The 16,177-nt window shown below is 44.4% G+C and overlaps 1 protein-coding gene across 1 annotated transcript; it reads right to left on the bottom strand.

Moving 5' to 3' along the window:
* Positions 1-214: 214 nt before the first annotated feature.
* CA2 (carbonic anhydrase 2) lies at positions 215-15,028 on the bottom strand. The gene is made up of 7 exons (XM_074318976.1): positions 14,645-15,028; positions 13,489-13,686; positions 5,239-5,357; positions 4,666-4,758; positions 3,633-3,695; positions 2,449-2,604; positions 215-1,250 (listed from the first exon to the last, which is right to left on the bottom strand). The coding sequence occupies exons 1-7, from the start codon at positions 14,676-14,678 to the stop codon at positions 1,131-1,133; spliced, it is 783 nt and encodes a 260-aa protein (XP_074175077.1). The 5' UTR covers positions 14,679-15,028; the 3' UTR covers positions 215-1,130.
* Positions 15,029-16,177: the final 1,149 nt, after the last annotated feature.

The raw sequence follows: 16,177 nt of genomic DNA on the forward strand, positions 1-16,177 counted from the left end.
CTCCAAAGACCAGATGAAACAGCTGTCAGCAGACACCGATGGAGGCCAGCCAGGGCCAGCCCGGGTGAGCCACTCCACGGCAGGGGCTGACATGGACCAGGGGACATCGTACAGATAGACCCAGGCCACTCCCCAGTCACCCAGGCACTGTCTGTGTGGGCCTGTGTGGGGTTAGAGATAAGAAATCTAAAAAATGACTTAAACCACAATAGACTGAGATGTCATTTATTTTATTTCCAAAGAGCATATATTAATTCAGTATATTCTACCTTCACCCCCTGATGCAAATAGGAAATGGCCTTCAGGGTTTTTTCTTTTGTGGAGACACCTTCAATCATGAGTAAGCCAACTACGATGATTTATTATTAACAATGAACTAACATGAATTATAAAAGTAGATATTTGCTCCTCCATTATTACCCACTGGCCAGCATAAAATAAAACCACCCAAAATAGAACTCCGGATTTTATTAGAGAATATATCTAAAATACAACATTTATTAACTTATGGTATATTATTTGGATGGAAATATACTCTGTATCACAACTATAATTATAACAATTTTTACAGATAATACCTCATTTACATCTTCATAATTTAAAAGTCACTAAATTACAACAGAATTCATATTTAAGATAACTTTGCTACAAATATATAAGAATTTTGGAATTTTTCTTTAACACAGCATGTTGCAGTCACAAACATTTAGTCTGGTTTACGTTACAAAGAATTGTGACTGTTTTACCTGATTTATATTACATGGCCCAATTTATCTCATGATACAGATTTGCGCTCAATCGCTTTCCTTTGTTTATTAAAAATAGCATTTTAGTGGAGTGTTCATTTCCTCCCCACCCCCAGCCCGTGCTGTGAACTGTCAAAGTATGCTTTCCTATACCTTTTATTGTATTCTGTGTTACAGAAAGGCCACCACCATGAGAAAGCAAGCCTGTCAAGCATGACAACTGGTCTACCTCTTGCGGCTTTAGTAGTAAGCTCATCAGGAGAGAGATGAAGGATCTAGAAAACCAGATGCCAGGCAGCCGGAGTGCAGTTCACCCAGTAGATCTGTGCTCAGCTAAAGGGAAACCCAGAGGTTCATCGTGGGGACTCGGGTTCTGGAACCATCTTACTTGAAGGACGCTTTGATCTGCCTGCCGTGCAGGGGCTGAGTCGGGCGCCAGTTGTCCACCATAGGTTTTTCAGCTTCTCCTTCCGCATTGAATTTAAGTTTACGGAATGCCAGCAACTAAAAGACATAATAAAACATTAAAAAATTAAAAATAATAGTTTCACAATAGCATTGACTTATGTGCTTGTGTTGTCTCTTGAAATACATTCTCCATTAGTCACAGGACCATGTATCCGCCTTCACCATTTAATTTGATTCCCAATAGATATATAGTTGTATACAGATTATCCTTGTATGCTTCCATAGAACGAAGCAATTTCTATAAAATACACACAAAATCGTTGCTGTCGTTTGGAAGGACCTTTTCAGTTAACTTTCTGTTTTCCTTTTAATTTTATAGTCAAACATCAAAAGCCTATGAATTACCTCTGAGATGTAAAATAATACTAACAATTTTAGATGCAAATTAAAGTTTTGTTTTCTGCCCCAGGGAAGATAAACTACAGCACGCCCACCATTAGATAAAGTGGTCGGGGGTCTGCAAGTGACCGCCAGCATCTCTGATTAAACACACGGAAACACGGGGCTGGATGTGCCCATGCTGGCATTTCAAGTCCTGTCATTGGTTGTATTTAGTCCCTTTTCAATTTGCTCACTGGCCCCCGATGAACACCGGCACCCCTCAACCCACCCCCCACTTCTTCAAGGTTGGTTTACAAAGTTTTTTCCCTTTCCCTAAGCAAGAATTGATCTCAGTGAAGGAGGAGTATTCCTTCAGTCACCCTCACGAAGTCAACTGCAAGCTACATCCCCGGGTGTGACGAAGTGCACCATCTGACCACCACCACAAACCACACCGGATGGGAATGCAAGATGTCTGGGCTCAGATGCTCCAGTAATGTGCAGTGACTTTTAATAGATTCCTTTTCTGCAAGGCATGACTCTCCCCTTAGTCAGAATTCAGAATGCACTCGGACATGAATGAAACTGCTGTAAGCTCGGAGGTGAGTGAGCAGAGGCTGGAGGTTATCGATACTGTGCAATCTTGAGTGGGAAGTCTCATTGCTCCAAGCCTCCATTTTCTCAGAGTTCACAAAAAGCATTTATCAGGGGACACACACCTTTGTCATTTAATCCTCAGTTGTGGGTGAAAAGCAAACAGCCTTAGGTTATGGTTAGTAACAACCAATATTTGCGGAATGCTCTTCATTTGTCAGCCTGTGGACAGGGGTCCCAGAGCCAGAGAGGAGCCGGAGGGTGACACCTCCCCAAGGCCTCCGCCCACACCTCACGCCACCCTCTTTGGAAAACCGACCTGCTCACTGCTGACGCTGATGGGCTCCCGGAGCACTATCCAGGTGACGCACTCCAGGAGCGGAGGGGTGGTCAGTGAGCCTGGGTAGGTCAAGTAGTCCAGGCTTTCAGGAAGGAGGCCGCGAGGGTCAAAGTCAGTGAAGCTGGCGCTCTGCCCCTGACACAAGGCAAATACACAGGTTAAACGTGTCATGTGACCGGAGTAGGACCGAGGCAACACAGATACTCCCCTCTCACAGCCACAAAGCTTTTGTTTTGTTTTGTTTTGTTTTAAGAGAGGTTCCACATTCATTGGAAAAGAAAATAAAAAGAGCTTAACAGAAGACAGCTAACTTGGCAATACAGGTTGGCAGATACCAGCAGAGAACCTGACTTACTTTCCTTAGCCTACTGTCTTCAAGGTCACCCACGTTGTCACAAATGGCAAGGTGTCATTCTTTTTTTTTAATGGCTGAGTAATATTCCACTACATATTCCTATCTCTATTTCTATCATCTCTATATCACGTCGTCTTTACCCATTCATTTGTTGGTGGACTCTTAGGCTGTTTCCATGTCTTGGCTGTTGTAACTACTGCTGCAGTGAGCACCGGGGTACAGCTCTCTTTTTGAATTCGTGTTTTCAGATCAGGTTTATTCTGTATGTTTATTCTGTAAGGGGATCAAGCTAGGAGTAACAAGTGAACACTTCCGAAGACAGAGGCCGCTTCAGTTTGAGGTGAGCTTTCCAAAGCCAGGGCTGCCACTAGCGGTGGCAATATTTAAACAGCTGCTCAGTGACCTCAACGCCGCTGTGTGTAAGGAGGATGAAACACGGAACAGGTGAATTCAGTGAGGTCATAGGACGTAAGTCTCTATGAAGCCGGGCCTTCCTTATCAGGTTCCCTAGGATCACGGAGTCACTGGCATGTCGGAAGTACTCAGCGGAAGTACTCAGTGAAAGTACTCAGCGGAAGTACCCAGCAGACATCTGCTGGGTGAGTGAGAGACTGACGTGACCACATGATACCTCGGCCTCCTTGCATCCATGAGCATCTCTGATGCGTGCATATGTGAGCAGCATTCTACCTTTCTTAACAGCTCATCCAAACACCACACGTCACACATTGACGATTCAGTTTGACCACGGGAATTTTGGGTGTGGAAAACAGGTACTCTCTGGAGGTGGCAGAAAATTCAACTGTACCTTGTATTTAATGGAATCCAGCACACTGACGACCTTCTGTAGGCCTGGCTTAGCGTCACCGATCTGCGAAAAGACAAGGGACAGGACAGTGTACTCCAGGTGGTCCTACACCAGTTTGGATGTGGGCAGCTCTATCATACAATGTCTCCAAGTAGTGAACCGAGAGCTGCACTGACCACGGGGCGCCCACCGGTCTTGGTCTGGTTACACTGGCACCGTGACTCCCTATTTGTGCTGACGGCGGCCCTTAGCATCTGCCCTTGCAGTCCCCATACGACCTTCTCAAGTGTCACCAGTGACCTCACAGAACACGGGTCAACAGTTCCCTAACCCTTCTCGCGGGATCTGCCACGGTTGCCCTCCGTCCCTGGAAACTCTCTCTCTTCTTTTGGCCGTCCTCCTGCCCTTCCGCCTCCAGCATCACCCTGGAGTCTTGTGTTCCTCTCTCATCATTTAATTAGCCTCTTTCCCGCTCCCCGAAATGCCTTGCCCTCTGCAGTTTCTCAGGGCTGCTTGCTCAGCAGCCGTTTCACCGTCCTCTTCATGTGTCCCTTGGATGACTTCACGTAGCTTCCATCTTATCCTACTTCAGTGCCCATGACTCAGCAGCCCAGACAGGTCCCCACTCGATTTACAACTGTCTAGAGGGCAGCCCCACCTGCGTGTCCCATTGTCGCCTGAAATTCTCCCGTGTGGGGCCACTGTCCTTCTCCCCTCCAAAGCCTGATCTTCATTTAGCATTGTCAATCATGAAAGACCACCATCTAACTTATGGTTGAATTAAACACACACACACACACACACACACAAACTCGTAGTCACGTCACATATCCGTCTTCCTCGCACCTAATAAATACCTCTCAGGTGGCTCTGGTCCTCCCTTGTCCTGCTACCAGCAGCCATGGAGGGGAGAGTAAGCCTGGAAACATTGCAGAGCCAAAGGCATTTCCTGGGCTCTTGGTAGAATGTGCTGTTTGGTTCATCTTTCTTGAAAACGCGAGGGGGGGAAAAAGGAAGTTGGCCATTCACTAACCTTCAGAAAAACACCCAACACAGCCAGTCCATCAGGGTGTTGCACAGCTTTCCCGAAATCCCCATATTTGGTGTTCCAGTGAACCAGATGAAGCTACAGCGAGGAGACACAGAACCTCAAACTGTGATTTACACAATAAAAGCCTGCCAGCTCTCCCCAGTGACCTTGTCAGCAGAGCTGGAGGTTACTGAAGGAAGTGGATCCCTTTAAAACATAAAGTCTCTTTCATTTTAATTCTAAGTATCCACTTTGGCAAGACAGCAAGTGATTTCAGACAGAGTTGCATATTCTGAGGGAACACACACAAATTCTATTTCTAGATTTATATTAAAGCCGGATCCTCCCATCTGAATTCCATTACTCTGTGCAGATGGCTCCCCTGCAGGTGGTAGAGAATGTTTTGATGCGTTAACTGTAATATCACTAATAAGGTGATGAGTACGGGGGGAAGGTCCTTTGTAAGAGAAGGGGTTCCCTCTATTTGAGTTGAATTTACAGAATTAAGCTTTTGAAATCAATGCTAAACATCACTTGATACTTTTCCCTGGAAGGAAAAACAAAAGCATATCTTACCTCGGCGGAGTATTTCTTTTTATCCACAGTGTGCTCAGAACCTTGCCCATCAGATGAACCCCAGTGAAAGTGGAACTGACTCAGCCTGTAAGTGCCAGCAAGGGGTCCTCCCTTCAGCACTGCAAGTTATAAAAACACGTGTGTGTAAATGTGTGTATACACGTGTAGACACACGCATGAAACACACACACTGCTCAATATTACAAAATTTGTAACTGGAGCAACATTTTTTCTCTGAAAATAAAATCCAGGCTCAGGTTTGGCCCATGGTGCTGCAGGAAATGGTTGCAGCTGTTTTTCCCTCAGGTGTGCTGGCTGGAGGTTGGATTCTCTCCCATCTGTTTTCTGAGGGCAGTGACCCTTCTCTTGGGGGTTTGCTCTGGGGTCACAGGTTCAAGGTCAGAGCGATATAAGGAAGTGGCCTGAAGGCTGTTTTTACAGACTAAGGAACTAGGAGGTTGGGTTCCAAGCCTGCTGCGTGCGTGCTGCCAGACACAGAACTGGGGCAGACATTAATCACACAGAACTGACCATCCAAAGCGTATTGAGCAAAGAGATTCCACTGTAATGTCCATTCCCCTCGAATACAAACTAGCCACGGGCTGTATCTTACAAAGTTAAGGGTAAACCTGCCCTTACTTTTCTCGTACCTGGCTGAAGTTCGCCATACCAAGAAGTTTTCCACGGAAACAAGAAACACATATAAACCCTAGCCTGGCAGGCAGAGGGGGCCTCTCTTCCACGAGTGATTACAGACCACCACTCTGTTTGTGGGGTGCTCTTTCCTTTCCTTTCTTACTTACCTGTCTGCTAAATAACCTTACTTTCACTTTAAACTCTATGGGCTCACATCTGAATTCCTTCCCATATGAAGCCAAGAATCTTCTTAACCCAGGGTTTGAATCCCCACTCTGGGACATTCTCCTGTCTCCAACATCAAGAAAGGACATTTTAAGGGAACTATGAATTCCTCCTGTGAGTCACCAAAAAACGAGGCCACGTGGCTGCTGGCCAGTGCTGGTCTGCACACACTTGTGAACAGGGGAACCTCTCTCTACTGTAGCCCCATAACTGTCCCACCATCCTACATGCCATAATTTCTGAAATGTAAGCATTCTTGATCTTAACAGTCTAAAATTCAATTTTCCTTACACAGACTTTCCAAATTCCTTAGAATTTGGACTGTCACTGCTACTCACTAACTTTGTTCCCTTCTCATTTTTTATTTAACCCCTCTGGCCTTAATTTCCTCACCTGTAAAACGGGCACATTCAATTGTCGATTACATCACTAAAATTAATATAAGACCCGGTCTTATTTTCAGGGAAACACGGTAGAAATCACATTGTTAGAACATAGTTTGTCTATAGATAATTAACAAGTTGTGTCTTAAGAGAGGATTAAAATGCCCCCCAAACAACCTTTTTACTTAATTACGTATATTAATGGCATTTAACCAATATATTTTAAAGCTTTTAAAATTAGTTGAGTTCCACTATTTCAACTTTATTTCTCTAGAACTGGGATTAAAATGTCTGTTCCTATAAGTATATTTTATTAGCTTTGGGTTATAATGCTAGAAAATAATGAGCCCAAACTTACTTCTTTGCAAAACAAAAGCACAAATTCTGTACATACAACGGAGTTTGTTGGTTTAACTTTATCTAAATATGCTTAGATAATAGCAACAGCCATTCATCTGTTTGAAGAAAAGATAAAGCTGGCTGGAGGATAGTTAGGTGGTGGGGTCTTTCTATAGCTCCTGATACAAACTGTGGCTGCCAGCTCTGCCTTACAATAGGCCAGCAGAGAAAAAGAAGAACGAAAAAAAATTACAAATGGTGTTACATTATAGATCTGTTAAGAAACATGAATTTGCATGTATTCTGATAAAAAAAAAATCTTTTGAAACTTAACAACTTATTGTAAAAGTCTGTTTAATCTGATAATGCTATAAGGAAAGAATTAGTCTTATTCTCCCAAATAAGCTTTGTCAAAAATGAGAGAATTCCTATTTTTCATAATGATATACCCTTAAAACAAAAAATATGTTTATGAAACAAATTGATATTGAAATTAACTCCTTTGTAATAACTTTTTAAAACCACTAACTAACTGGCTGGTTGATCATAAAAACCATTTGTAACATCATTAATTCTACCAAGTGCCAAAATAAGTTAAAACCTTAGTAAGCCTCCGAGACAAATGATTTTTCTAAATGTAGCTCCTTTCCCTGTGAAGAATCACCTCAGAGTCTTAAATTTTAAAGATAATAAAGCTTATTGCTATTTCTTATTCCTATTCACACTCCCTTACAGATCTTAAGTTCCATCCAAATTTACTTATTTCAAATAACTTTTAGAATTAGGCAAGAGTGTATAGGAGTTTTTATTAAACAAAATTTGCTGATACTAAAAAAAAAAAAAAAAAAATACTCGGAGGTCCAATAATTAACACACTCAGTGCTGACCTATTATTACCAGGTACCTGTTTAAACGCCAATTAAAATAAAGCTATTTTGCTATGTAGATTGGAAGCCCATTGTAAGTAGAAAAGATTATTTAATTCTTAAAGTTTAATTGCTATCAAAAGCAGCCTTTCTGATCTTCTTCAACTAGGTGGTTCTTTCTTAGCTAATTCTTAGCATGGAGTCTAGACAACCGAGTCCCTCAGAAACATTGTTACACCAACAAATTGCCGTAAACTCTAATAAAGGCACCTTATGTCTTTTTATTTGAGAAATAGAAAAGGCACATTTGGTAGGCAGACAGAAAGCCGATGCTATATCCCAGACCCACTTACTTATTGACTGATTTAGGTTGCCACATGCCATTTTCTAAACTACTGCTGTTTACCACGAAACCTGTGTTTCTAATGCGTTATTTAAAAAAAATAATTTGAAAAAATAGCAGGAACTGCTGACGGCATATTTTTTTTCCCCTGTAAGATGCAGCCAGGCTGGTGGGGCTCTAAAGAGTCAATGATTTACTGCACCACAGAAATGTGTTCCCCACGGGGTGGAAAAACAGAAATGGGTTTTCTATTAAACCTAATTTAAATCCAGATCGCAACACCAAGAGGTCCAGATGATTTTAATTTTCATGATGTGCCATCAGTTGTACAAACTAAATATATAAAGCATAAAATGGGCACCAAGTATATTATAGAGTAATCTGTCTTCCTATTACAGATTAAGTGGAAAAATTATGTAAAATATGCGTTATCTGTGAAAATTAAGACATTCACTGTGGTAAAACTGAAATAAATCAGACTACCTATACAAATTAAAATTGAAAACATTTTTGAATGCTTTCTTCCAAATCACTATATTACTACTTAATATAAGATGCATCCAAATAACAAACTAAACACCTTGCTGGATATCAACAATATCTCTTAGATCCAAAATACAAATAAACTATTCCCAGTAATCTTTGGTTTAAAATTAACATTTAGGGGATTTCCTATTAATGACTTAAATGAATAAGTCCACTATAAAGAGACTATTTCTAGCAGGTGAACAATCTTCTCTATGACTAATTGGACATTTACTAAATCATGCATTACTGTTTTGCTTTTTTTTTTTTTAGCAGTAGCCAATAATCGAAGAGCTACCCACTAAAGCGAAGAAAATGAAAGTCAACGTAGACAAACCTGAGAAAAAGATGCCCACATTCCCATTTCTTTAAAGGAGTGAAATGTTTAGCAGTGACTTGGACTGCAGCAAACACAATTCAAATTCAAGAGAACACAATTTTTAGTGTCAAGTATTTGACAACTATACAAGAGTCAAAAAAGAAACTCTTCTGATATGAATATAATTAAATACAGTGTTGGTCAGCTGGTAGGTAGGTAGGGTTCCGCTCACACCACTTACAGGATGCGTGACAAGCCCTATCATTTGTTGTTGTTATGTTTCCTTTTAACCTAAGATTGTTTGTGGGAGGAAAGGTTTACAGCTTGGAAAGCGAGTCCCTGGGAACCAAGCAGGATTGACGTAGGAACACTCAGTGTATCATATAGACCACCGTCGGCCCAGGTAAACTCAGCTCCCTTCCTTCCTGTTTCTTGAATTCATATGAACAGATAAAAATATTCCAACTCCTAAAACACAGAAATGATATGACAGTTGTGCATGGGCTGGCCCAACATTTCAGGTATTTAGTTTTCAATGATATTTGCCTCTACTAAAGCTGGAGAGTTTTACACTCATTAATAAAAGTTAATAAGTTAGCAGGAGTTAGTAATTTTGACTACCATTCTTTTCTCTCAGATAAAGCTAGTATTATAATAAAAGGTCTCAAGCAGGGAGAGTTATTTTTTAATAATAAAAAAATCCTAACAGGATTAACATTTTTCATTAATTTAAGGTGGTTTATTTTTAAAGGCATTTAGAAGATTGATGAGAGCTTCTAGTTAATGAATGCTGCATTTTAAAATAATTCTCTCAAGCTTAAATGTAGCAATAAATTCTGCCAGTTCAGTTCCTGATACCCAAGTATTTAAGTTTGGGTCTGAGATAATATTTAGAATATATATTTGAAAATCTGAATCTGTGAGTTCTAGAAGACTGAAATGTCACTGAGGGGAAAAATAAAGGGAATGAACTGAAGGATTTAAGTGTAGAAAATAAGTGGCAAAAAATATAAAACATAAAGTTAACACCACAAAAAATAACTTCTAACAGAAAGTGATGTTAAACTGTTGATTTAAAACAACTTAGTGACCAAAATGATAAATTATTTTTAGACTTGAGTGTACAGAAAAGCATATCAGTTTTTTTTTTATATACACGGTATAGACACACGAAATGTTAAATATGGTTATCATTTAAGATTCTCATTCAATTTCTATTTCTAAGTGATTGTCCTGTAGTCTCACTCCAGCAAACCGGGAAGGAGATGATAAGCAAGGTACTTAAAACTCTGGCATTCTGTTTCTTCATGTTTATTTTAAGTGGGTTCAACTAGAGTGTCAACTCATCAAGTCTTCTACCTTGAGAGTTTGGATCTTAAAAAGAAGACTAAAGAGGGTTTCTCTGCATGGCATGATTGGTGGTTTTTGTTTGCTTGTTTGTTTGAATTCTGCAGATGTGTTTTCCCTTGATATCAATATTTAATATATTCCGCATTCTAGAAAAAAAGAATGCTTCTTTGTTTAACCCAAACAACAGCAAACATTACAAAGGAGTCTTTCACAGTAAGAAGAGCAGGCCTCTCTCTCATCCTCTCCTCCCGGTTTTCCTGGCCTCCCTTGTTTTACTAGCCTCCTTGCCTGTCCAGGGGAGGTACTGTGTTCTCTCAAGTCCCGATGTTGACTTCCTTTGCCTGGAGTCCCCTCCAAGACACCGGAATCCCTTAGGCCTCAGCCTTACTCACCCTGGAAAGTCTTTCCTGACTTACCCAGGCTGACTCCCAAGCTTCCGCATGTTCCCACGTTTCCCTGAAACATTTCCTCATTGTACTTATCAAAGTGCCTGCTGCGTCCATTGCTTCTGTGTCTTTCTATGGTGGGCACTCCCAGCACGGGTTCTGGATGCGGCAGAGGGACCAGGCCTCCATCCTGTCCTCTGGGTGCCCAGCTTGTCTTGTATTTCATTGTTAGTAAGGATTTGATTTAATATAAGAACTAAGTGAATAATACATGTGACTCTAAAGGCGTGGGTGTGAGCCCCTATCTAAAACACTTGGTTTTCACATTTCACATCTAAGCATGGCCACTGCTTTAATAATATGGGCTGCTCACCGGAAGTAGTTAGAAAGTGTGGCTCGCTGGAATGATTCCTGCTCGTGTAGAAATCCAGCAGAACTTGACACATTCATGTTAAGACATATTGCTATGTAATAGCATCATCTATAAAATCAGTGCATGCTTCGATACGACAAATGGCATGTTGAGGAACATACAAAAATACAAATTTTAAATGCCATCAAGTGATGGGAGGTCATCTTACAGCTCACTAAAAACTCTCTTCAGAAATCTTATCAGAGGTGCAGCAGCAATAGTGCTTGCCCAATAAATGCAGTCAGATGAGGTGTAGACATGAAACAGCCATGGTTCCTATTGAGGAACTCTTACATGCCCGACTCTGGGCTACGTGTTCATACCCTGTGTCCCATTTCATCCTTCCTCTGAGATGGATACTACACTTAAGAAAACTGAGACTTACAGCGGTCAGGTGACTGTCATTTCCAGGGCCACTGAGCTAGTTCGTGGCAGAGCAGGGACTTGAAGCCAGGTCTGTCTGCCCCCAGTCTATGCTCACAGCTGCAAGACTCCATGCTGAAATCCACTTTCCAATAATACGTATTACTGCGACAATTTATTTTATGATCAAATTGGTAAGGACTACAGGGAGTTACCTCATCTGGTTCCATTTGTTAAACATTTGTTTTCTCATTGTTCCAAAAAATACTTCAAGCACTCAATGGGCATGTAATTTTATACTGGAGTCTATGTAGCTTCCAACGAGGTATATGACAGATACACCCACTATAAACAATGAAACATACATTCACTGTGTCTCCTTAAAAAAAAGTTGACTGCTACCGACTGAAGTAGCTCACTTCTTGGTTTTTAAATAACTAAACATAAAATTTCATAGCATCCTTTCTATATGTACCATGCTGCCAAGACGGTGGGCCATGCCGTACTATAATCTAAACACACCATGTTCTCTACAGGAAGGAAAGAAATTGTTTCCCTTACATTTAACTTAATCACCGGGGCGTTGTTTCTTTGGAGTGGGAGGTGTGCTTGGGAAGACTGTGCTGCAGAGATCTTGAAGGAGTGTGTTCCGTGAACTACTAAATCTAATAAGTCATGACAGTATGCTAGAATGTGCTTGTGTGTGCGTGTACGTGTGGTGTGTGTGTGTATACACTGGGACACTATCTCTGCATTACCCTCATCGAACTCTCTTCCAGAATCATTATTTCAGAGAGTTAAGTGTCAAAAACTTTTCAAAAGTCGAAGAGGAGGGAGGAATTTTTTTTTTTTCCAAAACTATACTCGATATACTGGATAGCTACTGAAAAAGAACAGTCAGTTTGACTATAACAGTTATAATTACATTTATATATTAGTACTATAGATCATTACCACAAAATATTGACAGCACTAGCGAATGTTTTCCCTGTCTTGTCTCATTTTGCCCCCATGCCTCCCTCATTCCCACACCACCACCAACCCAGTGTGTTCACAGCACTATTCATTCCACGACCTTCAGAGGAAAGCTCTCGGGAAAATAGGTCACTGGCAATAAAATCAACCAGTGGACAAAGAAGGCCACCCCTGTGTCTGAAGGGGATGTTCTCCTATTTCTAAATAAGAAAAAAAAGCACTCAACAAGCATCCTGTAAACAGTTCATTACAAATACATTACGGTAATTGGTTTTGTCAGTCGTGGGCCAACTACATCCACCAACTCTAAAACATCTTCATTTGTGGAAAGAATTTCTGGGTAGACATTGCCACTTTTTTCCCCATTTATTAGAAAAAGTTTTTTTCACTTACAGTTGACATTTGATATTATTTTATATTAGTTTCAGGTGTACAGCATAGTGGTGAGACAGTTATATATTTTATGCAGTGGTCCTCCCTGATTAGTCTAGCACCCACCTGACACCATACAGAGTTATTACAATATTATTGACTATATTTCCTATGCTGCACATTACATCCTCGTGACTATTTTGTAACTGCCAATTGGTACTTCTTAATCCCTTCACCTTTTTCACCCTGACCCCTAAGTCCCTTCTCCTATTGCCACACCAGCCCAATGCCCAGAAAATATTCATAACTACAATGTTTCCAAGAATCTCAGTATTTTAAATTGTCGGCCTTTCATCACTGCCCTCACTGCTACTTTGAAGATCACACGGAAATGTATTTTTTATTGGCTAGTCATCAATTCTGGAAAACAAATACTTTAGACAGAATCTTAAAAGTTCTAATATTGCAAATCTCACCACTGGGTCTCTCTTGCCAGGGGACGTTGCCTTTCGTGACTTTTCACAGGCAAATCTCAGTGATTCAATGCGTAGGAGAAACCAGGGCTGTTCCAGCAGAGCAACGGCCCCAGTTCCCCTCCGAGTAATCAGCCTGCTCCTTGGAGCCTGGCACCCACGAAGGTCCCCTGAGTGGTTCTTCCCTGCTGGGAAGGGGACTCCTGCCCTGCTCCCCAGTGCTCCCCTTCAGTCGGGGAAATGGCTCCTGGGTAAAAGGAGCCAGTTCCTTTTAAACACTGACCTGCTTTGTCCTGGGAGTCATCAAACTCCACGTTGAAAGCGTGACCGTTGTTGATGATCCTCCGGGACGTCACCTGCTCGTAGGAAAGAACCGGAGGCTGCAGCGAGGGGTCATGAAGCACCCCCTTGGTGTCGATGTCAACAGGGGACTGGCGCTTGCCATTGGCAATGGGGAAGTCCTTGAACCAGTGCTCGGGTCCTAGGGTGGAGAAGAGACGTGAGACCCCAGAGTGGGGACGGGCACACTGGCACCCCTAGGAAAGGGCAGTGACTGTGGAGCCAGTCTGCTCGCTTCCAATTTTGGCGGCACCCTGAGCTGAATAACCTCTGGCTACACACCGTGTCTCCGTTTGCTCATTTGTATCGTGGGGTAACAACTGCATCTATCTCGTAGAAACTGTTGAGGAGAACTAGAATGCGCGCATGGAAAGCTCTTAGAACAAGCAGTGAGCGCCATATAGTATTCGCTATTTTCGTGCTGGGTTTGCTGAAACGCAGCAAGGGAAATGGGGCAGACCCTGACGCAGGCTGTGGCTGGGATTTGGGACGTGCGAGCTCGCTAGGACATCCCAGCACGTCGGGATTGCGCCCTCGTGTCCTGGTCCTGGATGCAGGGCAGAGTCACGGCTCAGGCCGGGCCCCCTCCTGGAATGACCAGGATCCCCACGACCTGGCAAGTCCCAAAGCCCGCAAAGACGCATCTTTTTCTCTTGCGTCTGCTGGCCCGGGAGAACCCAGGTGTGTCTCCGGTAAAGCCCGGTTCTTGGTGACCTCCTACCGTTAGAGTCGAGAGATGAAGGGAAAACTGAAGAATCAATGGAATTCGACGGGCCCAGGAAATGCCCCGGGACCGCTGGTGCTGCGAGCCTTAGCCACAGGTGTTGCTGACGGGTGGGTGCGTGGGGCAGGGGCGCCCTAATTTCCCTGCCATGAACACCTAAGATTTCCTGCTCCAACCCTTCCTCGGGTAGGACGGTCTCCAGCTGGGACCCGGGACGCGGAGGCTGCGCCCCCCTCAGGCCTGTGCGTGCCGGACGTGGGGATTCCGGGCGCCGGCGGGGGCTGGGCGGTGGGCAACCCGTGCACGGGGCACCTGGGCCGCCGCGCTGCACGGCAGCTGCAGGGCCGGGCCGAGCTGGGCTCCGCGGCGCACTCACCGTTGTCTGGGCCATACCCCCAGTGGTGGGACATGGTGGCGCGGCGGGTCCGGCAGGGTAGGAGTTGGCACGAGTCCAGCGGCGGCTGCTCGGGGCCAGAACGGTGTGTCCGCGGTCGCGCCGTCACAGGCTTTTATAGGCACCCGCCAACTTAGTGCTCGGGGGCGGCCCGGGGAGGGGGCCCGGGCGGACCTGGAGGCGCGGAGGTGAGGGCGGAGGTGCTGTCCCCGTGCGCAGGGCGGGCCGGGCGGGGACAGCGCCCTCTCCGCTGCGCCCGCTGCGCTGGGAGCGCCTCTCCCGCGGCCGCGCCCGGGTCCCCGGGTGGCACCGGCTCCGCGCTCGCGGCTCCGGGCTCCGGGTGGCACCGGGCTGCGGGGTGCACCCTCCCTCCGGGGCGCGGAGTCCGGCGGCGGCGCCCGCGGAGCGGGCCCGGGGCGCCCTCGCCTTTCATCCCCCACCCATTGTGATCTCATCCCCTGCCGCGAGCCCTTTCGCCCCACCGCGCGGCGGTCTCAGCCCCGAGGGCTCACCCCCCTGTGTCCCCGCCGGGGCTGGCGAGCTCCGGCAGGAGCTGTGACCTTGGGGCAAACGGGGATGCTGTCCCGGAGGTTCCGGGAGCGAGCGGCTTCGGGGCCGAGAGCTACGCGCCCCCCGCTGGCCCGCCGCGGAATAAAAAGGCTGCGGCCGAGGGATGCTAGAGTCACAGGCATCAGGGTTGTGTCTGCAGCACTGCTCCGTACAGCAGGGTTCTCTCCACACGCTGGGCATTTTCAGGGTTTCCTTCCAGAGCCCTCCAACCAGGAAAGTGAGCGGACATAGCACTAGCTCCACATCCAATAAGCAGGTGACCTCACCTTCCCTTGGCAAACTGCTTTTTACACTTAAAATGTACCCGGTCCCTAAGTGTGTCTTTGGTTTTTCAGGACTAGTACCATTGAAACTTTTGTATAAGTAATTAAATCCATTTAGTTTTTAAGAGTTGAGGAATTCAAACATTGTTCCCAAGTTTTAATTTTAACTAGAACTGGAATGGAAAGAGTATGTGGGACAAGTACACTAAAAAAAAAAAAATGCAAATTAGATATTTTAAATATTGTGTGTTCCGTGTGCCCCACGTGGCACCGAGAAATACTTTAATACGAATAAAAGCCCACCTGGTCTTAGAGCATTGCTTCTCAACCAGAGGCCATGTTGCCCTACAGAGGACAGTGACAACGGAGACATTTTGGATGTCACAGCTAGGGGTGTCGTGCTCCTGCCATCCAGGGATGCAGCTCAACATCCTGCGATGCACAGAGCAGCTCCCTAAAACAGAAACTAGTCAATCCAAAATGTTAAGAGCAGTGAGATCATGCCGACCCGCCTTACGACAGTCTCTAAGATAATGCTTTTGTGAAAGGCCTGAAAACGTTATGTCTGGGTGCAGCCACACGTGAGCCCTAGGGCAGTGCTTTGCCCGGGATATGCCCTCATCCTTGGTTGGTTGGATTGGATAGAAAAGAATAAAGTCCTGCCTCTGCACCTTAAGGTGAT

Source organism: Rhinolophus sinicus, linkage group LG14 (assembly GCF_036562045.2).
Source record: "Rhinolophus sinicus isolate RSC01 linkage group LG14, ASM3656204v1, whole genome shotgun sequence".
NCBI lineage: Eukaryota > Metazoa > Chordata > Mammalia > Chiroptera > Rhinolophidae > Rhinolophus > Rhinolophus sinicus.

What these genes read in the sequence shown, in the direction of transcription:
- CA2 (XM_074318976.1), bottom strand. Translation starts at nt 14,678, where the DNA reads ATGTCCCACCACTGGGGGTATGGCCCAGACAACG. An exon ending in GGGGTATGGCCCAGACAACG is followed by an intron (nt 13,687 to 14,644) that starts GTGAGTGCGCCG and finishes TCTCCACCCTAG; the next exon opens with GACCCGAGCACTGGTTCAAG. An exon ending in AAAAGAAATACTCCGCCGAG is followed by an intron (nt 4,759 to 5,238) that starts GTAAGATATGCT and finishes TCCTCGCTGTAG; the next exon opens with CTTCATCTGGTTCACTGGAA.